General features: G+C 45.6%; 1 protein-coding gene across 2 annotated transcripts in view; it reads left to right on the plus strand.

Moving 5' to 3' along the window:
• The window catches only part of MYO10 (myosin X), a 240395-nt gene that overhangs the window by 109358 nt on the left and 103366 nt on the right, over positions 1-27671 (plus strand). For both annotated transcript variants that reach the window (XM_047767779.1, XM_047767788.1), the window contains exons 4-9: positions 10192-10379; positions 23598-23732; positions 25490-25614; positions 26098-26111; positions 26231-26315; positions 26880-26983. In XM_047767779.1, the coding sequence (XP_047623735.1) occupies positions 10192-10379; positions 23598-23732; positions 25490-25614; positions 26098-26111; positions 26231-26315; positions 26880-26983 (651 nt within the window). The remainder of the gene's footprint in view (positions 1-10191; positions 10380-23597; positions 23733-25489; positions 25615-26097; positions 26112-26230; positions 26316-26879; positions 26984-27671) is intronic.

The raw sequence follows: 27671 nt of genomic DNA on the forward strand, positions 1-27671 counted from the left end.
GCAGATGAGGTGTGTGTCACGTTGACCATCAGCTGTGTTCAGGGTGGAGCAAGGCTCTGTGTGATGCTGCAGTTTTCTGCCCAGTGGAAGAGGAAGACACGGGCTCTCTCTGTAGGGTTTGTGGCGCCCTGGCTCAAGGTGATGCGGGAGCCTCCTCTCCCAGCTCGTGGGAATGACTGGAAACCACATCAGGGAGAGGGCCTCTGGGAACCTCAGAGCCCTGCCACAGTGTTGGCATTGGGGCTCTGTTTCCAGAGGAAGCCAGGCTTGGTCCTCCCCAACTGGTCCACCCCACCCCGTGGGTTGTTGGTCTTGCTGAACAAATGGGGTGGAGCTGAGAATCAAAGGAGCCCATTTTAAGAAGTGGGGCTGAGTCTAAAGATAACTGCTTGTGTCAGCACCGAAGATGCTTCACAGCTCATGTATTTTGAGGCTGTCCTGAAAATATCCTCCTCTGGTTAGGTGGCCATTCCAGACCGAATCTGTAGACGTGTTTGCTGTTGTTCCTGAATTAACTTGGAAGCCTGCGGGGAGGTGGCAGGCTGCCTGCGGTGTTGACAGTGGGCACACCAGGGCCTGGGGTTCGCTGATGTGCGCCTGCAAATTTAAACCTGCGATTCATTTCCTTGAGTCCTGTCTTCCCACAGTGGCTTTTTTGGGGAGTTGCTTTCCGTCCCCTTTCAAAGCCAGTGTCAAGTAACAGGGTGCCCCTCACCGGATGGCTATTGGGCTTTGTGTTTGTCTCATACCGGGAACAGCTGAATACAGTGTGGTTTGTCAGAGTTGGCTTTTTTTTTTTTTTCACATGAAATCAAGACTGGTGTTGCCAAAAGATGATTGTAACCATCTGTCTGACTCTATGTATTTTTAAACTTTACCAAACATTTATGCTCTTGAGTTGCCATTTCCACATCAGCACATGATGCTGGCAATTAGGAACTTTGTTTTTGTTAAATTTTTTTTTTTCTTCTCTTTCCTGCCTCTTTTGGGTCAGACTCCTTTCAACAAGGAGGGAGTGTGAGTCAGAAATTCACTCCAATTAAACAGAAATGTCACTTCTAAATTTAAGAGCTTGACTCGAGTAACTTCTTGAGTTGTTGGCTGTGATCTCTAGCTTTCTTTTCAGCGAACTTGAACGCTTAACTGTTTTGATTGTTTGCCTGGAACAGTGAGGGCAAACAGCTTTGTGAGGGCAGAGGTGGGGGAAGGGGGCACTGCACACAGTTAAAGCGGGAACTTAATTGGTGGATTGATAGTTGATGTGATCCTGACATGCCTCCATTGATTCTGCCCTGCATGTGGGCCAGGCTGTGTGTGAGGCTCCAAGGATGCAAAATTACTCTTGTTCCCAGTAACCGTGTCTTGAAAGATTGAATAAGTGAAAGGCACTGCCCTTCTGGGATCTCCTGGTTTACTGGCGGAGGCAGACACAGCAATCCTTTGACAATAGCTTAGGGCAATGAGTGTGATCAAAATACTGGGACAGATAGAGTGACCCCTCAGAGGAGGAGGTGAGAGGGGGTCAGAAAATGATTCCTGGAGTTCCCATTGTGCCTCAGCAGCTTAAGGACCTGGCATAGTCTCCATGAAGATGTGGGTTTGATTCCTGGCCTTGTTCGGGGGTTAAGGATCTGGCATTGGGGTGGCTGTGGCATAGGCCTCAGCTGTAGCTTGGATTTGACCCCTGGCCCAGGAACTCCCATATGCTGTAGGTGCAGCCTTAAAAAGAAAAAAAAGAAAGAAAGAGGAGTTCCCATCGTGGCTCAGTGGTTAATGAATCCAACTAGGAACCATGAGGTTGTGGGTTCGATCCCTGGCCTTGCTCACTGGGTTAAGGATCCGGCATTGCCGTGAGCTGTGGTGTAGGTCGCAGACGTGGCTTGGATTCCTCGTTGCTGTGGCTGCGGCATAGGCCGGCGGCTACAGCTCCGATTAGATCCCTTAGCCTGCGAACCTCCATATGCCGCAGGAGCAGCCCTAGAAAAGACAAAAAGACAAAGAAAGAAAGAAAATGATTCCCTATTGAGGTACTGCTTGCAAGAGTTTGAAAGCATTGATGGGGAGTTCAGCCAAGAGGAAGGGTGGGTCAGTCCTGGCAGAGGATTAGAAGAGGCTAAAAATAGCATGATGTGTTTGTCCAGCTGCCAGGCATGCAGATGCTACAGTGAAGGTTGCATGCTGCTGGCCGGCAAAGCGGTCAGAAGCAGGTGAGGAAGGGTGCTGTGCATATGTGAATGACCTTGAATTCCTTTGGGAAGGTTGGTAGGGAACAACGTCAAAGTTGAGTTCTGGGCCACCCTCCTCTGGCTACAAGGAGGAGAGATGACCAGCAAACCAGATGGGAAATGATGGGGTTCCCAGCCAGTCCTGCGGGGAGCTGGAGTCTTGAGATATACTAAGAGGTAGGATCTAGGTGTTTGATTGAGTTTGAAGGGCAGTAGGCTGAATTCGACAGGATGACTCCTGGATTTCTGGATCCATCATTTGGGTAGATTGTGGTGCCACTGTCAGGATGTGACTATTTGAGAAGAAACAGGTGTTTCGAGGAGCTTAGCCTTGTTCATGTTGCATTCGCGCTTGGGGGCACCAGATGAGGATGGCCAGCAGGCTGTTAGTATACAGATCTGCCATTTAAAACAGAAGCTGCATTCAAGGTAAAGGTTTGGGGAGGTAAGTCATGGCTATGGTTAGCTGGGACGATGGCGAGAGAGGGAAGGAGAGAATAGTGGGTGGGGAGGAAATGGAGCTGGTGGTTCCCTCTTTTTAACAAGTCCTTACCCCCTTAGGAAAGTCATGGCACTGACCTGAGCCAGTTTCCCTGGTGCATTTCAGATCACTTGCTCTATATCCAGCTTTTCAAGACCACATGATGGACAGCCATTGTAGCTTTCTTTTCATTAACAAAAACAGTGATTAATACTTGGGACTTGTATGACACTCTCACTTGGTGGTGGGGGTAGCAGAGGATCTGTTGCTGTTACTGATCGGAATCTCAGGCCCAGATGGGTGAAGTAGTGCATCAGGGAAGGTAGGTCCAGGCTGAGGACCTGAGGTTTTGACCTGCCTGAGCCTTGGCTGTCTCCATTATTTCTTCCAGTGTTGGAAGAGTGACTTCTTGATGGTAACGTGGATCCTTTCAGTTTACCAGCAGAATGCAGCTGTGGCCACCGGGTCACTTTGTGTGTTCTATTTTTTGTTTTGTTTTTGTCTTTTTTTTTTTTTAAGCCTATACCCGCAACATATGGAAGTTCCCAGGCTAGGAGTTGAATCAGAGCTGTAGCTAATGGCCTACACCACAGCCACAGCAACGCCAGATCTGAGCTGAAGCTCACAGCAAAGCCGAATCCTTAACCCACTGATTGAGATGAGGGATTGAACCTTTGTCCTCTTGGACACTGATTGGGTTCATTACTGCTGAGCCATGACAGGAACTCCACTTTTCACGTTTGTTTGTTTGTTTTTTGGCTTTTGTTGTCATTGTTGTTGGTTTAGGGCTGCACCCTTGGCATATGGAGGTTCCCAGGCTAGGGGTCCAAATGGAGCCAGCCTACGCCATAGCAGTGCCATATCCAAGTCGAGTCTTCGACTACCACAGCTCCAGGCAACACAAGATCCTTAACCCACTGAATGAGGCCAGGGATCGAACTCACATCCTCATGGATACTAGTTGGGTTTGTTTCTGCTGAGCCACAATGGGGTTTTTTTATTGGTGGGCTAGATACTCGGTATTATACCCCTCTGCCTTTTGAAAAACCTCGATTTAATAGATTTTATACTGAAGCTAGGCAGTGAGTTTTTTTCCCACCATATTAAAGCAGTGTGTACTGCAGCTGTTCTAGATTATTGAAATGGGCAAGGGAACATATAGGGGGGGTGAGTTATGTGGAACTTTACTGACAAGAAAAGCAAATTTTTTATGTGCTTCAAAAGAGAATATATTTTCTATTTCTGAAAAGCTGTTAACGTGACCAGGCTATTTATTCTCATGGAGTTTGGAATCCAATACAAGGAAAGAAACCGGCACCTGGCCCTGCCTTGTGTTTGAGAGTTTCTGTATCCAGAGTCCCAAAGGGCATGGCTTTATTGTGGCCATCTGGGGAGCAGTAAAAAGGAGTTCCCTTCGTGGCTCAGTGGTCAATGAACCTGACTAGGATCCATGAAGATGTGGCTTCCATCCCTGGCCTCACTTAGTGGGTTAAGGATCCGGCATTGCCGTGAGCTATAGCGTAGGTTGCAGATGCAGCTTGGATCTGGTGTGGCTGTGGCTGTGGCATAGGCCAGCGGCTATAGCTCCTATTTGACCCCTAGCCTGGGAACTTCCATAAACTTCGGGTATGGCCCTAAAAAGCAAAAAAAAAAAAGGAAAGAAATACCTTTTTCTAGAGTGATCAATGGCATGAGTGTGTAACACACGTCCTGTAGCTCTTAGGATTTCTTATGTCTTAAGTCACATGGTAATTAATTCACAAAGAGGCTCTTCTCCCCACTCCTCTCCCCAGTCTCTTTGTATTACACATCATTTTGAGTTTATTTTCGTGCATGGTGTGAGGGTATGTTCTAGTTTGATTAATTTGCATGCAGCTGTTGGGGAAATAAATATATATAAAGTAAGTAAATAAATACATGTCAAACTACACATTGGAGTATGTGTCACTAATGCTTGATCTTTTAAAATCTGGTGTAGCCAGGAGTTCCCTCGTGGCTCAGCGGGTTAAGGATCCAGCATTGCCATTGCTGTGGCTTGGGTTCTGTCCCTGGCCTGGGAACTTTGGCATGCTGTGGGCAAGGCCACAGTAGAATAGAACGGACTAGAATAGAATAGATAAAATAAAATCAGGGATTGTCCGTTGTGGCTCAGTGGTTAACGAACCCAACTAGGATCCACGAGGATGAAGATTTGATCCCTGGCCTCGCGAGGGGGTTAAGGATCCGGTGTTTGCCGTGAGCTCTGGTATAGGTCGCAGACTCAGCTTGGATCCCAAGTTGCTGTGGCTGTGGCCTTGGCTACAACTCCGATTCGATCCCTAGCCTAGGAACCTCTATATGCTGAGGGTGCAGCCCTAGAAAAATAGCCAAAAAAAAAAAAAATGCTGCAGCTGTATATTTTATACTAAGTGACCTCTCTTCCCAGAAAGGAGGAGGGTTTGGGAAAAGGGGGATTTAGCAAGGTCTGGTTTAAGGATATATATATGTGTGATCATGGGGGGGTAAAGAGTGTCAGGTAGCTCAGGACAGGTAGCTTTCACAGTCCTTCTAACCTGCCTAGATGGTGAAAATTAGAAGCAGTTGAAGTGCAGAACATTTTGAGTTTTTTTTCATTTGATGCAATTATGTGGTGTGTGCAATGAAAAGTAAAATAAAAGCCTGCCTTTTGATAGCTCAAGTTAGCTTTTATCTGCAGCCTCTTTCAGCACCTTCATTTGTCCCCCCAGCTTGGCAGGTCCCAGGAGGAAGAGCCTGCAGCCTTTTCTCCCTTTGGAGATTTGGAGCCACATGGGGTCCATGGCAGGGTTGAGAAGTGCCAGGTGGCGGGACACTGGGCACTCAGGAGCCTGGGGTGGTGTTAGGGGGGGATGAGCACACACCTCATTTGGTGCCAGCATTATTTTTATGGGCTGAGAGTCCAGGAGAGGCCAGAAACCCTCAAGAAAAGATTAAATTCGGTACCTGGCTTTGAGAACACCAAGGCCATGTGCCACACACTCCCAGAAGTTTTCCATCAGAATGGAAAAAAAACCAACCAAACAAACAAACAAACAAAAAAAAACCAAGGCATCCTTGCATAAAGCAGTGAAAGTCATTAGCAATATGCAACTTATAATTGGTCAGCAACATGCCATAGTGAGGGACTGTATTTTCTTCTTGGCAGCCTGCCAGTCAGCTGGGAAGATGAGAGATGGGTCTTCAGCAGCTTGTTGTGGAAGTCAGCCACGAAGGTCGATATTGTTTTAGGGAAAGCTTACAACTGCCAGAGCCATGGCAGTGCAGTGGCGTGAATGATATCGTCTTACAACTGAACCAAGATTGTATTGTGCCTTTCACCTTGTGTGCCTTTTGAGGCCGCTGGTGAAACCATCCTGTTTCCTGATAGGCCCTCTTATCTTCCTTTCTGAAAGATGGCACCTCAACAGTGGAACAGTCTTTAGATGTGTTGGAATGATTTTTCTGAGCCAGAGATGCTGGCCGGGCATCAGCTCACAGGCCAGCTCTGACTGTGTGACAATGACTGGGCTCAGTGGGGAAGGGTTTTGTGTGTGCTAGTGGATTCACCAATTGTGACTGCCAGCACAATACTTGCCAACTCTAAGGGCCACTTTGGTGCTGACCGTCTGTGTTCAGAGAGCCTGCCTTACCTCCTAGAATCTCAGGATTGGGTGGGAGGGCTCTGCATGTGTTGTCTGGAACTTCCATACCACCAACCACATCGTCATTCTGAGACACCTCAAAGTGGTTTCATTGGGCCAAGTGCAATGTGAATTACTTAAACATGAACCTAGATGTGAGACCATTTTGGATATTCTGTCTTCATCTTTGCTAACAAGTTTGATGTCTTTGGATCTCCTGATCACATGCAAAAACCATGTCATCTGCACCATCAGGGTGAATGATATCTTTTGTTTTTGTTTTTCTTTTTACAGCCACACCTGCAGCATATGGTTCCTAGTCAGATTTGTTTCCCCTGTACCACAATGGGAACTCCTGAATTTTATGTTTTGCTTGTGGCTGAGAAATGATTGGCAGCACCGCACCCTTACCTATTTGTGTCACGAGGGCCAGCGCTGACTTTTGACTTCCACCAAAGTAGGGAAAAATGAGAGCATATTTCACAGAAAAATAAATATTTCACAGAATGATAATAAGGCATATAGCTACTGAAAGGGTAGAAACAGACCTGACATTGTAGACCAAGAAGAGGAAGGGACCAGACAGCCAGAGCCTCAAGCACCGCCTGTCCGCCTGCCTGCGTGCTTCACCTCTGCAATGAGTTGATGTAAAAGAAGGTGCTGGCACCTGGTCAGGCATCGATGGTGGGGGTAAGGTGGGGGGGATGCCAGGCATCCTCCGGGGAACCATGTGCTTCTCTGTTCTCCTTTCCTTCCCTAGAGGAAAAAGCAGCTTCATCTTTCTCTCTGGCCACATCCTCCCTATGGTGCTCTGATGGGAAAAGTGGGCTTTCTGCAAGGTGGAGGTTTCTCAAAACCTGAACATTCATGTATGAAAGTGCTATATTTTTAAAATTTTTTAAAATTTGAAGATAAATTTACACAACAGAAAATTAAGCATATTAGGAGTTCCTATTGTGGCTCGAACCCAACTAGCGTCCCTGAGGATGTGGGTTTGATCCCTGGCCTCACTCAGTGGGTTAAGGATCTGGCATTGCTGAGAGCCATAGTGTAGGTTGCAGACGCGGTTCGGATTTGGTATTGCTGTGGCTGTGGTGTAGGCTGGCAGCTACAGCTCTGATTTGACCCCTGGGAAGTGCCTGGGAACTTCCATATGCCACAGGTGCAGCCCTAAAAACCAAAAAAAAAAAAAAAAAAAAGAAAGAAAGAAAACTACCACTTTAAATTCAGTGGCATTTCATACTTTTCACTGTTGTACAGCAGGCACCTCTGTCTAATTCCAAAATGTCCCCATCACCCAAACGGAATCCCTGTCCCTGCAAAGCAGTTGCCTCCCCAGTCCTGCCTCCCCTGCTGACCCTACTGCCCATGATAACCACCACCAAGCTTTGTGTCTATGGTTTTCCTGCTCTGGGTATGGCTCCTTTCACTTAGTGTTGTGTTGTCATGACTGATCTATGTTGCAGCCTGTATCAGCACTTGGTCCCTTTTCATGGCTGAATAATATTCCACCATGTGGCTGTACCACATCTTGTTTATCCAGCTATCTGATGATTGACTCTGGGTTGTTTCCTCCTTTAGTCTTTTGGGAATGCTTCTGCTGTGTTATTTTTGGAGTACCTGTTTTTAATGGTTTAGGTCCTATGGTAATAACTCATATCTTTTTAACCTTTTTTGGCTTAAAATATCTCCAAAACATAGACCTCCTTATATTTGAAAACAGTACCACAGGATGCATGATACTTTGCTTGATATTCCTGGCAGTCACGGTGAATGTAAATGATTACAAATTGCAATAATATGACACAGATGCACTTAGGATATTTGAACTTTCTGTCCAGTGTTTCTTGCTGTTCTTGTCCTCTGCTGTGTTGCTTCTGCTTGCGAGTGAATGTGAAGAGAAGGCTCTGGAATTAGGTGGCTTGGGTTCAGATCTCACCTTTACCACTTACTGGCTCTGTGACCAAACATACAACTTTATGGCTGTGCCTCAATTTCCTTATCTGAGAAATGGGTGTGATAATAATGCCAACCTCCAGGGTTATTGTGATTGTTGCCAGGATCAGGCCTTGTGTTGTTAGTCTGCTCCGGCTGCCATAACAGAAGACCACTCACTGCCCAGCTGAAACTTTAGATCTTTATATACTCACAGTTCTGGAGGCTCGAAGTCTGAGGTCAAGGTTGGTTTCTCCTGAGGGTTCCTTCTTTGGCTTGCAGACGGCCGCCTTCCTGCTGTGTCCTCATGTGGTCTCTCTGTGCACACACATCCCCAGGGTTTCTTTGTGGATCCAGAGTCCCTCTTCTTATAAGAACAGGAACAGGGCCCCTCTTGAGAGCCTCATTTTAATGGATTCATCTCTTTAGAGGCCCCGTCTACACATATAGTCGCATTTGGAGGTACTGGGGACTTCAGTGGAGGAATTGACAGCGGGGACACAGTCAGCCCACAGCACCCAGTCAAACCCCTGGTGCATTACACACAGTACAGCCGCTGGCAGGAAGGTGGTGGCAGCCGAAGGACCCAGCTCTTCCCTTCTGTGGCTCTACCTGCGTCTGAGCCTGGGAAGCGGACAACCGAACTCGGTTAAGCCTTTTTTGCAGAAGAATGACGGAATACTGTGTCCACACAGAGCCTCTGTTTGGCCTCTCTGAAGGTTTGGCTTCATTTCTGGCCTGGATATGGCCCCAGAAAAGTTCCAATTGCCAGTCAGCTACTTTCCAGATAAGTTACCTGGCACATCATGAGGTGTTTTGAGATTATTGAAAAAAATATCTAGTGTTTTCAAAATGGTCTTGTTACTTTTTTAAAGTTGTGGTTCAAGATGCATAACATGAAGTTTATTACCATTTTGACTAATTTTGGGTGTACAGTTCCGGGGCATTAAGTACATTTGCAGTGTTGTTCAACCACAATCGTTCTCTCCCTCAGGAACTTTCTCACCATCCTGAACAGCAACACTGCCCTCATTAATCAGTCACTCTCCACCCTCGCCACCCTATTGTTTCCTAATAAGCATGGGGTCAGGAGGTCACCAGGAAACAGGGATGGGACCAGGGCTGCTTCAGCATCTTCTTTCTCTTGTTTGCCTTATTATAAATGTTTTTATTTTATGGGAGTTCCTGTTGTGGCTCAGTGGAAACGAACTCAACCAGAATCCATGAGAATGCAGGTTTGATCCCTGGCCTTGTTCAGTGGGTTAAGTATCATGCATTGCCATGAGGTGCTGTAGGTCGCAGACTGCTGGGATCTGGCGTTGCTGTGGCTGTGGTGTAGGCTGGCAGCTGCAGCTCCAATCTCACCTCTAGCCTGGGAACTTCCATATGCCACATATGCAGCATGCCCAAAAATTTATTTTATGGCTGCACGCATGCCATGTGGAAGTTCCCAGGTCAGGGATGGAACCTGAGAGGCAATTGTGATCTTTGTCGCAGCCGCAGCGATGCCAGATTCTTTAACCCACACGGGACCGTGGATCCAACCCACGCTTCTGTAGCCACCGAGCCACTGCTATCAGGCTCTTCACTCACTGCGCCATAACGGGGCTCTGCCCTAATTTGCCTTTCACTGCTGCCCTCTTTGAAATGCCTTAGTTCATTGGCTCAAGATTCGTACCAAAAGGTAATGGGGAAATGTGTGAGTGGGTATCAGGAGTCACCTGTCCCCCTAAAGTACACTCAGAGGTTCCATTTCAGCTCAGCGAGAATGAGATGTGGCATTTCCTCCATTTCTCCCAGTGTGGAGCATCTTTTGTCTCCGCCCCAGCATGGGTGGGAGGGTGAGAACGCGTGCAGCGCCCCCTGGAGGTCACGTAACCCACGCCCTGTCTCCCCGCCCCTGTCCTTACAGACCTACATCGGCTCCATCATCGCCTCGGTGAACCCCTACAAGCCCATCGCCGGCCTGTACGCGCATGAGGCCGTGGAGCGCTACAGCAGGTGTCACCTGGGGGAGCTGCCCCCCCACGTCTTCGCCATCGCCAACGAGTGCTACCGCTGCCTGTGGAAGCGACACGACAACCAGTGCGTTCTCATCAGGTAACCAGAGCCCGCTGAGTAGCACAGCAGCCCCCCTTTTCTCTCTCGGAGTTTTCCGTTTTGAGTAGCCCCACAACTACAGATTTCAAAATACTGGAGGAGCTGGACAGAAAAGCAAGAAGTGCCCTGCATTTTGGCTCTTGTCCTCAGAATAATGACTCCATTTTGTCTCCTTCATTTACCTTAGTAATTCTTTCGTTTATTCCTGTTGTTGACGCTGGGTCCTTCTACTGAGTTACGGCAATAATTGCCTAGTTCTTTTTAAAATGAAAATATTTTATATATCTTAGAGTGCTCGTCAGAATGCCTGTCTGTTTGATCAAGATTTTGGTTTTTGCTGGTATGGTAAGATTTCCCTAGAATCTCTCAAATTTAGGAATTTTTGATGATTTCAATTGTATGTTCCTAAAGTTCACCTTTGAATTATCCACGGAAGAGGAGCTTACCATGTATATGTGGAGGGGGTAATAGAAAGGCTTGGTTATTTCTGTTTTCTCTAAGGAAGGATGGTTTTGACATCTTTTTCAGCTGGGTCTCAACTCATTTATTAAAATTAACTACTTTGAAGCCTATCAAAACACTTTTTAGGAATTACCTAAACAGTCAGTAGAGGGTATATTACTTTAAAGATATTTAATTTTTATTAATTCAGATTGGTCTTATGCCTTATATTCTAGTGACATCCTGTTGGCTCTTACTATTTTTTAATTTATTTATAGCCAAGTGACTCAGTCATACACACACACACTCCTTGTATTATCTTCCATAATGGTCTATCCCACGAGATTGGATATAGTTCCCTATGCTGTGCAGCAGGACCTCATTGCTTATCCATTGTAAATATAATAGTTTGCATCCACTAACCCTAAACTCCCAGTCCATCCCACCCCAATCCTTCTCCCCCTTGGCAGCCACAAGTCTGTTCTGTATGTCTGTGAGTCTGTTTCTGCTTTGTAGATTGGTTCATCTGTGCCATAGTTTAGATTCCACGTATAAGTGATATCATATGGCATTTGTCTTTCTCTTTCTGACTTCCTTCACTTAGTATGAGACTCTCTAGTTGCATCCATATTGCTGCAAATGGTGGCCCTTGTCATTTGTGTTGGAATCGTGTTTGGTGATGGTCAGAACACTCCCGGATGAGGCCCCAAGCCCCATGTGGAGTGTCCTGGACTATCCACGCACTCCATTCCCGTGTCCTTCTAGACACTCCTTCCTGGAGCTTGGCTGTTCCTGAAACCCAACAGTGTCACTAAACCCGCCAATGGGAAAGAAGATTTTGCCATCTGGTATAGATGCCTTTCTAGTCTCCACTTGTGGCAGAATCATCATTGTTATTCCAGGGGGAAAGAAGAGGGTGTTTGGATTTGGGGAGAATGATACACAAGGCGCCCCCTCCCTCCGGATTTCCGATTCAGTGGAAGACAGATATGGGGGACAGATGGAGAGCCATCTGTCAGCTCTAGACATCCAGCCAGTCGGCTTGCTAACGCTGCTGCCCCGAATTACATACTGACCTACCTGGTCGGCGTACAGGCAGGTAACTGGTGGCCACGGTCACTTTGAAACCAGTTCCCAGATGAGGAGGAACTGACCAGCTCTCCATCCCCCTATCCACCTGTTGGAAAAACCACTCCCACACCTTTGGGGAGGGAGAGGTAGGGAGGTGAGGAGGCCCCCTCCTTGAAACTCCGGGTCAGAAAGGCAGACATTTGGGACATTGGCAATTTTTACTGTTCCTCTTGTTCATGGTCCTTTGCTTGTAATAAGTCAGAATTATATTAATGTGGAGGACAGAGCAGTGCATTTCTCTTTCATATTTTCTCTCCCCACCTCCCTCTATCTATTGCTTTCTTTAAGGGAAGAGAAGCACCTGGGCAGATCTATTCTTACCTTAACGGATCTAATGCATCAGGCTGTGGAAAACAACTCGGATAGAGGGATAGTCAGTGTATCCAGTTAAGTGAACAGGAATCATTACACCTTATAGTTAATCAAAATGAAGCTAATGCTTAGTATAAAAAGAGAGCTTTTAAGAGTCACCTTCCCAATAAAGTAACTTGCCTTCTGACGAGAGGGCTCTTTAGGTGATGTCACTGCAAGTTCAGAAGTTAGAATTTAAGATCACCGTTGGCAGCAGACAGAAAATAATAAGATTAACAGAAAGAAAGAAAACTGAATGTAAGATCAAATTGTTTTTCATACCTCTTGGGTACCTAAATATTTGCCATCGATAATTGCCTGTGTTTATTACTTTCAGTGGAAAAAATGAGAGCGTGACTCATATATCACTTGCTAGACAGAGCAGTTTGGGAAGAAAGTGAAAAATCAAATGAGATCATTGTGCATGTGTGTGTATGTGTGTGTGTGTAATAAAACGGAAAGGGGTTGGCATTTTCCTGCCAAAGACTGTGGTATTTAAAAATCAGGAGGGCTGGTCCGGTGGGGGGAATGGGGAGAGGGAGAGGACCCCAAACAGAAAGCTCTCATTGTGTAATGCTGATGTGAAAAGAGGGACTGTATTTATCTAAATTAACTCAGGAAACGGCATCTTTAAGAATAGATTCCTCATTAAAATGTGTTTTGGTTTTTAATAGATCTCTCTGGCAGTTTTTTTTTAAGTGGGGCTTGGGGCTGTGGGAATTAAAATTGAGTATAAAAATAAAAGTTGTAGGGTACAGTGGCCCTATTTAGATTTCCTCAGGCATGACCTGCCCCCTGGTGGCTGCAACGTTGTTACTACTTTCAAAACTTTCAAGCTGGTACCTATGAAACCAGAAAGTAAGCCTATTTGGAACGAGGCAGGGACCTTGTAGCTGAATTTTTCTCTCACCTTACAAGCCTCTGTCACTACTTAGTCTCTAGGAGACTAGCTGAAGCCTTTTTTGGTTGGTTCACTTTCAAGAGTTTATCTCCCTTAAGCTCTAGTTTTATTTTACCTTCTTATGCACATTAAATGAATACTTATGCTGTTATAATATCTAAAATATAAATATATGTTTAACATTCCTGTGAGTGTTTTTTAATCTGACAAGCTCTTGGTTAAGCTAGTATGTTTTAAGTTAATTTCAACTGTGGGCAGGCAGAGTTTAGTCTGTTATGGTCTTTTCAGTATATATGGCCTTTTAAGATACACAGTGTAGGCAAGGCCTCTGGGTCATTCATCTGTGCAACTCTTTGCCTAGAACACTGTCTGATAGAGGGGCCAGTGTCCAATAGCTGTCAATCAAAGGATGGATGGGCGGAGCAGCTATTGGTTTGGGACCTTGGCTTGCTTTGCAGAAGTTTTGGTTTCCAAAAATTGGAGTGATTTTTTTAACTATGTTTTTTATCCTCAAATAATAATTGGGTGTTCAGTCTTTTTTTTCTATTCTAGTAGTATATGTAGAAATGAGTGAGTTGGAAGAATGAACAAAACTTGCACCCTGGGAGTTCCTGTCGTGGTGCAGAGGAAATTAATCCGACTAGAACCACGAGGTTGCGGGTTCGATCCCTGGCCTCTCTCAGTGGGTTAAGGATCCAGCGTTGCCATGAGCTGTAGGTTGCAGACGCAGCCCAGATCCTGTGTTGCTGTGGCTATGGCATAGGCCAGCAGCCGTAGCTCCGAATGGACCCTTAGCCTGGGAAGCTCCATATGTCTCGGGTGCAGCCCTAAAAAGCAAAAACAAAACAAAACAAAACAAAAAACAAAAAACTTGCACCCTGAATTAGAAAGGCACCAGCACGAATGTGGCATGGGGCATGCCTAGTGTCCATGTCACATAGCAAATTTACCTTTCTAAGCTTTGTAGTTTGTTTTTAAAAGAGGAGTTCCCTGGTGGCCTAGCAGTTAAAGGATCTGGCATTGTCACTGCTGTGGTGCAAATTTGATTCCTGGCCCAGGAACTTCTGCATGCCTCAGCTCCCCCCTCCCCAAAATAAAGTTGCAGGCAGAAACTGATATAAATAGGTAATTTCAACACAGCTCACCTAATGGGCAAATAGAAATGTGTACATAGTTGCTCAGAGAAAAAGTAGCAGTTGATGCTCAAGAAGGAATCAAGAAGATACATCACAGGGACAGGGACATTGTGGTCATGAGTCAAAGGGGATGTGGGAGTGTGGCTGGCACAGAGGGCAGGAAGGGCACAGCAGCGTTTGCAAGAACATGTGGAAGAACAAGGATCATTAGATGGGAGGTAGGCCTGTAGCATGTGGGATTTGTTAAGGACAGAGGACATGGGGTTCGAAACGCAAAGAAAGGAGCTGCCATTCCTTAAGAAAGATAAGAAGCCTTTCCTGCAGGGAAGCTGAGGTCTGGAGCTGTTGAGCAACTTGCCAAGGATGCTTGAGTGTGAGCAGCAGACACAGGACTTGAACTTGTGTCTCCCTGTGTTAGTTTCAGGACAGAATCCTACTTCCTGGTCCAGGGCCTCACCGTAACGGCTTTGTCCTGCTTGCTAAGAGCTTCAGAGTGGATCCTCCAGACACTAGAGGAGCTTCCTGAGTCTTCTGGCAGCAACGGATTCTCGGTGTCTATTTTGAGAAAATCAAGTGAATTGGGAATGTCATTCATAGGATGGAAAATGTCAGGTGTCAGCAAAGCTGTCCTATTAAGGCCAGGAGGACATACGTATTTTAATGATCAATGGATGAGATCATCTCTGTTACAACTGCTTCATCATCCTTGCCCTGGAATGCAGTGTTCTAATAAAACTTTATTGACAAGAACAGGCAGGAGAGCAGGTTTGGGGTCATGGTTGACACCTGCACTGGAGGGAGATGGGCCTGCAGGGTGGATAAAGGCCCCTATTGCCGCCAGAGGTCCTTTTCTCCAGGTGTGTTTTGATCCCTCCTCCCTGCTTTCTTGGGGACTTTACTCCATCTTTGATCCTCTCTGCTCCTGATTCTCCGACCTCTCCTTTTCTTGTGGATCGTCAGCATTATCATGCAAAAATTTCTAGAATGTTCATCTTGGGGAAAAAGAAAAGATGTATCTTTGGCTCCACACTCCCTCCCATACGCTGCCCGGCTCTCCTTCCAGCTGCTCCATCATTCTGGCTTCTTCCTCGTTCTCTGGGTTCCTCCATTGTCTTCCACATGGGGATGTCTTCTGACCCCTGCTGCCTCTCCTTCTCTGTGGCTGAAAGCCTCCCCAGACTCAGACACCCCTCCTGCCAGCTTCTCGTGAGTTGCAGGTGTGCATCCAAGGTGGCCCAGAGCATCGTCACAGAGCCTCTGACAGACACCTCGGGCGTGGCCCCACCTCAGTTTATCCTAATTTTCTCCTGAAACGTCTTCCTTCTCCCCTGCTTCTCCACCCCAGCAAGTGGACTCTCCATTCTACCAGGTCCCAAGCCTGAGATGGAGAAGTCGTCCTTGGATCTAGAAGTCACCACCCCCCCCCCCCCCAATAAGTAGGTGAAACCATATGCAGTAAAGTATACTGGTCTCATGTTTACAGTGTGAGCGTTGACAGACGTGCCCAGCTGTGTTCCCAGTGCCAAGGTCAGCACGCTGACTGGCAAGCTTCCTGGGCTGTCCCAAGTTGTCCCCCAGCCTCCCTGTCACTTACCAACCACCCGGACCGGGGCTATCAGCCGTGCCCTCCCTTCTCCCTCCACGATCTGTTGGGGGCCCTTCCCGTCTACTCTCTCATTGCCCTTCTGCCCTCACTTCCCTGCTTCTTCTCCGCCCTCCCTCCATCCAGCCCCCACACTTCATCCTTCACACCCAGTGATTCTCTAAAACTGTAAACCTGATCATGACCTTGCCCTGCTTAAAAACTGCCGTGTGACTTGCTCTTCTGCCTACAAAAAATTCTCAAAACTTTGAATACAGCCTCTGAGGCCCCCCCATCAGTGCTTTGGTTTACTTTTCTTTTATGGAGAAAAGTAAACCAAATCTCTTTTATGGAGATTCCCAGGCTAGGGGTCGAATTGGAACTGTAGCCACCGGCCTACGCCAGAGCCACAGCAACTTGGGATCTGAGCCGAGTCTGCAACCTACACCACAGGTCACGGCAACGCCGGATCGTTAACCCACTGAGCAAGGCCAGGGATTGAACCCGCAACCTCATGGTTCCTAGTCGGATTCGTTAACCACTGCGCCACGACGGGAACTCCAGGTTTACTTTTCTTTCCCTTTTTGACCTTCACTGTTATCTTTATAGTTTTTTGTTTTTTGTTTTTTAAAAACAGTATCAGGTCATTTGGGTTCATCTGGGTGCATGCATTTTCCCCAAAGCCCATGTTTGCCTTTGTGGTTGTGTTGGCGCCAAGGGTTGGGACTGTAATTGCCATGGGCGAATGGGACAGCTGCAGGACTGGACGTGTAAGTGATGTGTTTGATGTGAAGTGCAGATAAACTAACATCATAATTGCTGCACAAGTCACTGTCTTATCATGCTGGGAATAAAGGAACGGGGTGAGATAAATAAAGGAACAATAGTGCTCGTGGTTGAAGAGGCTGCCAGACTCCTGAGAGAACAGGTAGTCGCAGAGCAGAGCACATGCCTCAGTTTGAGCAAAACAGCATTAACCAGGGGGTTTAAATTAGGCTTGTTAACGTGGATTTTACTGGTGTTATATTTTGTTTTCAATCCTGAAGTTTGTTTCGGCGTCATAGCTGTGCAATACGATAAGCAAAGAAGTATCTACCTGGTCATTATATCATTATAATGCTATAATATTTATGCTGTATATTACGTAGTAGGTTATTATCAAGTTCACCAAACATTAACTCAGTTCTATCTCTGTCTACCAGAAGCTAGCATCAGATTCCACAGGTAAAGGGCTTGCTCCCACAAGACAGGCAAGCTGTCCAGTACAGTTGCCGGTCCTGTTGTGCCCTGTGCTTTTTGTTTGTTTTTTAGGGCCACACCTGTGGCATATGGAAGTTCCCAGGCTAGGGGTCAAATTGGAGCTGCAGCTGAGATCTACACCATAGCCACAGCAACACCAGATCCGAGCTGCATCTATGACCTATCCCACAACTTATGGCAACACTGGATCCTTAACTCACTGAGTGAGGCCAGGGGTGGATCACATCCTCTTGGATCCTAGTTGGATTCTTTTTTATTTTCTTTTATGGTCTTTTGTCTTTTTAGGGCGCGCCTGAGGCATGTGGAGGTTCCCAGGCTAAGTATCCAATTGGAGCTGTAGCTGCCGGCCTACGCCAGAGCCACAGCCACTCTAGATCTGAGCCATGTCTTCGACTTATACCACAGCTCATGGCAACATTGAATCCTTAACCCACTGACCGAGGCCAGGGATCCAACCCACAACCTCATAGTTCCTAGTTGGATTTGTTTCTGCTGTGCCGCAAAGGGAACTCCCCCCTAGTTGGATTCTTAACTTGCTTAGCCACAACGGGAACTCCCTTTTTTTTTTTTTTTTGCTTTGTCCCCTGTGCTTCTGACCAACCAGCTCTACCCTAGAGCTTTCAAGGACCCCCTCCTTGGGTTTTAGTGAATTTGTTCAAGCAGCCCACAGAGTTCACACATCTCACTAGATTACCACTGAGGTATAAAAGGATGCAGCTCAGGAAGCAGGTGAATGAGATGCACAGCCGGTGTGCAGGTCTCCCAGGCTCTCTCCAGGGTGCTGTGTTCCACCTCCATATGTTCCCCAACCCAGAAGCTCTCTGAACCCCATCCTTTTGGGTTTTTATGGAGGCCTCCTTACATAGGCATTATTGATTACATCATTGGCCACTGGCCATGAAACACAACTCCAGCCTCTCTCCCTGTCCCTATTGAAAGAACCAGTTCCATACTTGTCTGGAGAGCAGTGGCCTCTCAGTGGGACTCTAGCTCATGACCTTTCATTCCCCCAAGGCACCAGGCTGTTTCCTCCCACAGGTGCCACCCCTCCACCCCCATCCTTCAGTCTTCACCCAGTTACTCCTGTGCATGTCTCTGCATTTCAGTCTAAGTGGTGTTTCTCAGAAGGGTCTTTGTTGAACCTTTACCTCCATCTAAATTCTGAATCCTCCCATCTCCTGAGATTTATACTTGACAGGATTAACCATCGCATGTGACTCTTGGTTTCTCCTGCTGGAGCTGGGTGGGAAATATTGTCCATGACCATTTGAACTGTTCTCCCAGCCCTCGTGCAGCCCGACACGTGGTGGGCACATGGCTGCTGAGGGGACATAGACCCCTGCAGAGCTGTTCTTGCCTCATTGCTTCAAGGATCACATTCTTTGACCCTTGGTAAATGATTTCATGGGGAATGTTAAAGTCACAGGCAGGGGTTGGGAGTACAGGGGGAAGAGGAGAGTTAGGTAAAAGTGTACCTGTAGAGGAGTTCCCATTGTAGCTTAGGGGGTTAAGGATGCGGGTTCAGTCCTTGGCCTCGCTCAGTGGGTTAAAGGATCTCGCATTGCCGCAGGTTGTGGCATAGGTGGCAGATGTGGCTCGGATCCTGCTGTGGCTGTGGCTTAGGCTGGCAGCTGTAGCTCTGATTCAACCCGTAGCCTAGGAATGTCCATATGCCACAGGTGCAGTCGTGAAAAGAAAAAAAAATAAAAGAGTTTACTTGCAGAGAGTCCTCTTACCTTGACATCAACATCTGGGGACATTCAGCATGTTTCTGGGTTTTAACAATTTGGGATTTATTTATATTTATTCTTTGCCTTGTTCATGGAAAGCTTCTGCACACCCCCCCCCCCCAGTTGCCTCTTTTATCTCCTGGTGCAGTCCTATCTGAAATATGTGTAACTGTACAAGTGTATTATTTCCCAACTCTGGCTTCATAGTAGAATCATCTGGAAAATTTTTATAAATACTGGTGACTGAGCTCAACCCTTTTTAGGTTTGGATTAGAGACATAGCAGGTAATTCTCATGTGCAGCCAAGTTTGAGAACTACCGTTGCACAAATCTGAGTTTTATTTTTGTTTCAAGTTTTACTTACATATAAAAAAAGATGTGCTTAAAGAAGATGCTTACCGAAACATAAGACTGGATACTATAAAATTCTTAGAGGAAAACTTAGGCAGAACACTCTTTGACATAAATTACAGCAATATCTTTTTTGATCCACCTCCCTAGAGTAATGAAAATAAGAACAAAAATAAACAAATGGGACCTAATTAAACTTAAAAGCTTTTTGCATAGCAAAGGAAACCATAAAAACAAAACAAGGAAAAGACATCCCACAGAATGGGAGAAAATCTTTGCAAACAAAGCAACCAACATGGGATTAAGCTCCAAAATATACTGACATCTCATGTAACACTATCCAAAAAAACAAAACAAAAACAAGCAATTCAATTAAAAAGTGGGCAGAAGATCTATGTAGACATTTCTCCAAAGAAGACAGACAGATGCTCAAAAGCACACGAAAAGATGTTCGACATCACTGATTATTAGAGAAATGCAAGTCAAAACTATCATGAGGTATCACCTCATACCAGTCAGAATGGCCATCATCAAAAAGTCTTTAACAGTAAATGCTGGAGAGGGTGTGGAGAAAAGGGAACCCTCCTACACTATTGGTGGGATTGTAAATTGGTACAACCACTATGGAAAAGAGTATGGAGTTTTCTTAAACTAAATATCGAACCAGCAGTCCCATTCCTGGGCATACTTTGAAAAGATATATGAACCCTATGTTCATAGCACTGTTTACAATAGCCAAGACATGGAAGCAACCTAAACGTCCATTGACAGATGAAAGGATAAAGAAGTTGTGGTACATATGTACAATGGAATATATATAAAGAACTATAAAAAGACCAAAATAATGCCACTTGCAGCAATGTGGATGGACCTAGAGATTATCATATTGTGAAGTAAGAAAAAGACAAATATCACTTATCACTTTACATGTGGAATCTAAAAAAAACCTGATACAAATGAACTTACCTACAAAACAGAACTAAACCTGCAGGCATAGAGAACAAATTTATGGTTAGCAAAGGGGGGAGGAGGGATAAAGTAGGCGTTTGGGATTAACATCTACACACTACTATATATAAATAGATAAACACCAAGGACCTACTGTATAGAACAGAGAACTCTACTCAATATTCTGTAATAACCTTTATGGGGAACGTATCTGAAAGAGAATGGATATGTGTATGTGTATAACTGATTGACTTTGCTGTACACCTGAAACTAACACAACATCGTAAGTCAACGCTAATAAAATTTAAAATAAAAACAAAAAAAAAGATACTTGAAGAAGGTTTGCTACCCTGAGAAAAAATGTGGGCTGAAGCCTCGTGTAGCTCAAGATCCGTGACTGGTGGAGGACAGTGCAAGTCTTGGGTTTCACGCTCCCGTTGCTCCACTCTGTGTTATTACACAGAGCCTCTTCTCCACTCTGTTATTACCATGTTCATCATCGAAGGCTAAAGGCTCTGACAGCCCTCAGATCTCAAGGGCATAACACAGGAGTGGTTTAGTTCTTGCTCTTCCACAGCCCCAGGTGGGAACGTGAGAGGCCTGATTTTATTTTACACGTGGCTTTGTTTTGGAGATGGGCCATCCTGAGGGCACCCAGGTGGCAGTCTTGGAAGATAGGGGGCCCGAGGATATGGGAGGATTAGCCACCAAATGTGGAACTGGCATGTACCCCCCCTCTGGCTCAGTTCACTTGCCTTGAACATTTTAACTGGAGAAGTTTGCCTTTCGGATTTGTTTCTGTTAACATTTAGTCGCCAGCTGCTGGGTGGATGGTACATATGTATGCATTTATTTATTTTTAGGGCTGCACTTGCGGCATATGGAAGTTCCCAGGCTAGGGATCGAACTAAAGCTGCAGCTGCCATCCTTCATCACAGCTGCAGCAACACAGGATGGAAACCGCTTCTGTGACCTGTACCACTCAGCTCATGGCAACACTGGATCCTTAACCCACTGAACGAGGCCAGGGATGGAACCTGCATCCTTAGGGAGACGACATTGGGTTTTTAACCCACTGAGCCACAGTTGGAGCCTATTATTTTTTAGATTGAAGTATAGTTGATTGAGCATGTTTTGTTTCTGGTGTATAGCACAACGATTCAGTTATTTATATACACACACGTGTGTGTGTGTGTCTGTGTATATTCTTCTTCATAGACTTTCCATTATCGTTTACTATAGGATATTGACTATAATTCCCTATGTACTTCTTTAAACCTGGAGAATTATTTAAATCTCTTCTTGCAACTTCCTCTCCGTTCGTGTTACTCATTCAGTACCTCCCTGCCTGACACCAGCACTAGGTGGTGCTAAGCCCAGCACTAGAAAGATTCTGGTGTTGATAACGAAAAACCCAACCTAAGTTGGTGTAACTTGAGGGGGCCTTCATTATCGCAGACATCAAGGCAGGAAGGTTTCAGGGTTGTGGGTTCAGCCCCTCCCACTGGGCGCATCTCTGATGTCTTGGGTTTTGCTTTCTGATCTCAAGATAGGTGTGGATTCCCGGGTATTTGTCTTGTGTGTGTGTGAGAGAGAGAGAGAGAACACGCGCACATGCACACCTTCCCAGGAGCCCTCGGCACATGTGCCTTTAAGTCTCTGGCTGGAATCCCAACACCTGCCGATGGCCAAGCACCCTCTCACCTGCAGTGCCCAGTAGGGCACCGTGTCATCTCTGACTCATTTCCTTCCTTTGTTATATGTGCTTAATCATTCACCATGTTTTCTGCAGAATTCCTTTCATTGCCTCCCAGCTCCTGGCACTCAGTTGGGGCTGTGTTCCTAGGACGTGCGGGGGCCTCCTCTGTTTATCTCACCCCTTGAGCAGTTATGAACCTGCTACCACAGATAGTGTTGCCAATCATATGCTGTTACTTCTGCCGTTGGTTTGCTTTTCTCTTAAGTTCCCTGTCTTTTCGCAGCTTCTCCCCGGAGTACCGAGCAGCCTGCCTTCCTTGCCCCAAATTGATTGGTTTCTCCTTCTACATTTCTTGTCTGCATACCCTTCCCTCCATCTCCAGCCCAGTTGTCCTTGTCTAGGACGTGACCGTTACACACATAGATCCGTAGCAGGTCTCCCTAGGGAGCCTCGGTCCTTCTGGAGCATGACCTCAGAGCCGTGTTCCTCATGGGTGACCCTGATTGGACAGGGTCCTTGCCTTCCGTCTCCCGAGGTTGCCTCTGGGCCATCAAACTTGGTCCTTTTGCCCTTTCTCCACCATCTCTGATCTGGGTCCAGCTGACCTAACCAGCATCTAACCCCTTTACACCCTGAGCTCCTCCAGCCTCTGTGCTTCTGTTCACAGGTTGCCTGACCCCAGATCCTCCCACTTTCTGCTGTGCCTGGCTGTTGTGTGCTGTCCTTTATGACACAACTTAGACCTCGTTCACTTCTCTCATCGCCCCCCTTTACCCCCAGGTTGTTCTTGTTCACGTTTCCTTAATCATCACAGAAGTGTGGTCTCTGCAGGACCTTGGACCCAGACGCACCTGCTGTTCAGTTCTGACACTCAGCTGCTGCCTCCCCTTGTGGGATTTTTGTGGGAATAAAATGCCTAAGTGTGGGTCCAGCACCTGCAGGTTCATTCCCTTGTCCCTTCAGTATTATTGAATGGTTGCATTTTGTGCATATTTAGCAGAAAGATCATAAATATGCTTATTCATTTAACAGATATACATTCATTTAACAAATATTTACAGACACTGTTGAAGGGGTCTGAGATACTTTACAAACAACACTGGGGGGTTCCTGTTGTGGTGCAGCAAAAACAAACCCGACTGGTATCCCATGAGGATGCAGGTTTGATCCCTGGCCTGACTCAGTGGGTTAAGGATCCAGCATTGCCGTGATCTGTGGTGTAGGTTGCAGGCGTATCTCAGATCCCGAGTAGCTGTGGCTGTGGTGTAGGCGGGCGGCTACAGCTCTGATTCGACCCCTAGCCTAGGAACTTCCAAATGCTGGGGTGTGGCCCTAAAAAGAAAAAAAGAAAGAAAGAAAGAACGAACAAAACACTGATCCTGGTCCTTGTAGTGCTTAGCTGCCACCAAAGGCACTATCCGTCTTATTACCTGAGCTCATTAAAGGTGGAACCTTCTATTCCCCCTCACATGCTAAGAGAGGCATTGCCAACACCGAGGCTGTGTGCCTGGCAGAAGGAAGGACGCTTACCTCCTGTATCTCAGCATTTTGATCTCTTTTCCCACTGTTTGGGAGTTTTTTGTTAGATGGAATGGAGTGATATTGGCCAAGCTATGTTGTAGGGGTGGTTTTTGTTTTGTTTTTAAAATTCTACCTTGAAGCACAAACTTGTGCATTTTGTCTTTCAGTGGTGAAAGCGGGGCAGGTAAAACCGAAAGCACCAAGTTGATCCTCAAGTTTTTATCAGCCATCAGTCAGCAGTCTCTGGACTTGTCCTTGAAGGAGAAGACGTCCTCTGTTGAACGAGCTATTCTTGAGAGCAGGTATCTCTCCGTCGTGTTTCTCCTTTCCAGCAGACAGGACTCACTTTCCTCAGCATTTGGCTTATTTAAGGAGTTAAAACTCTCTTCTTGGAGTTCCTGTTGTGGCACAGTGGAAACAAATCTGACTAGGAACCGTGAGGTTGCAGGTTTGATCCCTGGCCTTGCTCAGTGGGTTAAGGATCCAGCGTTGCTATGAGCTGTGGTGTAGGTCATAGATGCAGCTCGGATCCCGCATTGCTGTGGCTGTGGCGTAGGCCGGTGGCTACAGCTCCGATTAGACCCTGAGCCTGGGAATTTCCATATTCCTTGGGTACGGCCCTAAAAAGATAAAACTCTCTTCTCTTTTTCTTGACCTGCCTTTCAACCATGCCTCAAGGAAAAGTCCCCACCTGCATGTCAGTTCCTTGGAGGAACCACATGAGCTGAATGGCATTTTTATAGCCTCCACATGGCAGAAGAATGATGACAGGTCAATAGCAGTGACCTCAGAGCTATGAAAGAGGGCTGTGCCGTCCTATCCTCTAAAATTTGAATTAATGTTTGTAATTGCACAGTGTCTGGTTGGTGCCCTGTAAGAGTTTAGCACCAAGACGATCTTTACACGTCCTCTTATTTAGCAACTAGTCCAGGAGTCAGCAGACTCCAGCCTGATGCCCATATCCTGCAGCCTCTTTTGATTTTGTTTTTTTTTTAGCTCTCAAAATTTATTGAAAATTGTGGTGAAATGGTATGTTAAATTGCATGACATACCCTGTGTAACTGGAAATATTTTTCAGTGTACAGCTGAGTGGCATTAAGCACATTCACACTCTTGTACAACCATTACCAACATCTGTCTCTAGAGTGTTTTCATAGTCTTCCTGAAGCCTATTTTTATAAATAAAACTTTATATAGGAGTTCCTGTTGTGGTTCGGCGGATTGTAAATCCGACTAGTATCCAAGAAAATGCAGGTTTGATCCTTGGCCATGTTCAGTGGGTTAAGGATCCTGTGTGGCCATGAGCTGTGGTGTAGGTTGCAGACACAGCTCAGATCATGGTGGCTGTGGCTGTGGCTGGCAGCTGTAGCTCTGATTCAACTCCTAGCCTGGAAACCTCCATGTACCACAGGTGTGGCCCTAAAAAGCAAAAAAAAACCCCAAAAAACAAAAACAAAAAAACCCATTAAATAAGTACATAAAACTTTATAGGAATGCAGACACACTCTTTGGGGTATTATTTATGGCTGCTTTCAATCTGTAGTGACAGAGCCAAGTAGTTGAAATGGTCCATGTGGCCTGCAAAGCTAGAAACATTTATTCTCTGGTCCTTTGCAGAAAAAAAATGGCTGACCCCCAACCTAGTCTAACCACATTTTACGGTTGGAGGAGACTCAGGGAAGTGAGATGGGAACATACAACACATGGATGAAATTTCTAGGACTGAGACTTTTTCAGTTCCTGGAATTCAAGCGGGGCCTTTTTCTGTGCAACCCTTGGCTTGTGTGTATAAGCTGATGTGTGCAGAGCCCAGATGTCATGGTCTCCTTGACTCTGTGTAGCATCCTGTGCCTGGACAACCAGCTGTGGGCTCTGTCCCTCAAAATGGACATTATAAACCCATTTCAACAAGTGCTGAGAAAATCTGGCTCTTCAATGGCTATAGGTCCCTTTGATTTCAGATTCCTCTTATAATTGCTTTGCTCTTGGTGAGGGATGCGATCGCTGGTTTTCAATCTCTCCGAAGTAGCACTCACTGCTGTCCTGGCTTCTTTCACAGCCCCATCATGGAAGCCTTTGGGAACGCCAAGACCGTGTACAACAACAACTCCAGTCGCTTCGGGAAGTTTGTTCAGCTGAACATCTGCCAGAAGGGAAATATTCAGGGCGGGAGAATTGTAGATTGTATCCTGTTTCATTTTAGGTTTTGTCCATAGTATTTTGACTATCTAAGCAGAAACTGTTCCTTCTTGTCTAAGGACAGAATGTGAAACCTTCCTGGTTGTACCTAGTTGCTGCTCCATTATTATTGTGCTTGACCTGTTAATTATTGTGGGAGACAAGGAACCATCTTTCTTTGGGGAACCTCTGATAGCACGTCCCTAATCTGAAGAATCGGACTCCTCTTCCAACATCAGCTCTTTGTTGTTTGAAACGAAGTCTGTCAAATAGTTTGATACTTCCTAGGGCACATGTATCCTGTTCGAAATAGGATTTTGATAAAATACTCTGTGTTTTGTTTGCTTATCTTTTGGCACTGGAAATCTCCATGTCCAAGAAATAGGGATCTGTAATGATTTGGGTAAGAAAGAATAGAAAACTAAAGATGCGTTGAGTGTGCCACATCCTTGTTTTGTTCCTTGACTTGCCATTGCGTTTCACATGAAGATTTATTAGAAAAAGTAAGTAAATGTGATGTAATTCACCGTCTCTTCTGCAAGAACGGTTTTTGGCAATTACTGATTTGTGTTCATTATGCAGAGGAAACATCTCTGAATGGAAGTCTGATTTATCTTCACAGAACCGAGTAGTAAGGCAAAACCCCGGGGAAAGGAATTACCACGTATTCTATGCGCTGCTGGCAGGGCTAGAACACGAAGAGAGAGGTGAGTGGACGGGACAAGCAGTAGAGACATACGTGCTAGCAGCTCATTTTCACTTTAAAAACCATCTGGAAATGAGAATACATCCATTTAGACTTTGTTGACATTCCACCACTTGAAAGATGCTGCATTCATTTAGAGCCAGATCATGGAGAGGGAAAATCTTCCATAGGGAAATCTTGAAATGTTTGGTTTGTTTTGTAGTCTTTGTTCTTTTCTGATTTAAAGAATATTTGTGAAAAATGTACTGTATATTACAACTGGTTTTCCTTTTAAGTCACACCCAAAAGAAGCTGATTTCTGAACATCTGGTGTTTAAAAACAATCTAAATAGGGTCTTCATCAGTTTTTTCTTCAGTAATGTTTTCCATCCCATCTAATTTAATAATTCTATTTTCCCTAGGTGATTGTTAAGAGAAAACATTTTATCTTAATAGTGGATGATTAAGAGCATGGGATTATCTTTGTATTTTATTTTTCAAAGTTGCAGGGTGACCACTGTTTTCAGTTTTGTCTGATCTTAGCCAGTCAAGGACTGAGGTTGTGTTTTTCTTTTTCTTTTTGTAGAAGAATTTTATTTATCTGTGCCAGAAAACTACCACTACTTGAATCAATCTGGATGTATAGCAGACAAGACAATCAATGACCAGGAATCCTTTAGGGAAGTTATTGTAAGTAACTTTCCTATTTTCCTTTATTCAGGGTGACCAAAAAGAAAGAGGGAGCCAGCTTACATTTTCTGTTTCAAAACAGTTTTTTTTTTTTTTTAATAAAAAAAATAATCACATCTCAACTGCTGTGCAAGAATCGGTCCTTTCTTCTTTTTCCAAGTCGTGGAAGGGAATCCTCTCTTTAGAAGATGGGTGAGTGGCTGACATTCAGGAGATGAGTGGTTGCCTTGGAACATCATTTAGAAAAACAAAACAAAATCACAGGCTTGGTAAAGAGCAAGCGGATCCTGTTTTGGAAGTTAGAATTAAAAATTTTTTTTGGATAATTGATCCTGTAGTTAAAAACAAATAAACCAGGGAGTTCCCATTTGTGGCGCAGTGGAAATGAATCCGACTAGTCCCCATGAGGATGCAGGTTCGATCCCTGGCCTTGCGCAGTGGGTGAAGGATCCAGCATTGCCGTGAGCTGTGGTGTAGGTTGCAGATGCGGCTTGGATCTGGTTTTGCTATGGCTGTGGTGTAGGCCAGCAGCTGCAGCTCTGATTCAGCCCTTAGCCTGGGAACTTCCACGTGCTGCACCTGTAGCCCTAAAAAGCAAACAAACAAACAAAAAACCCCAAACAAGCAAAAAACTCCAACAGACCAGGTGACCATTCAGGTTTCATCCTGTCCTCATAGTCTAATCCTG

This window comes from Phacochoerus africanus, chromosome 1 (genome assembly GCF_016906955.1).
Source record: "Phacochoerus africanus isolate WHEZ1 chromosome 1, ROS_Pafr_v1, whole genome shotgun sequence".
Taxonomy (NCBI): domain Eukaryota; kingdom Metazoa; phylum Chordata; class Mammalia; order Artiodactyla; family Suidae; genus Phacochoerus; species Phacochoerus africanus.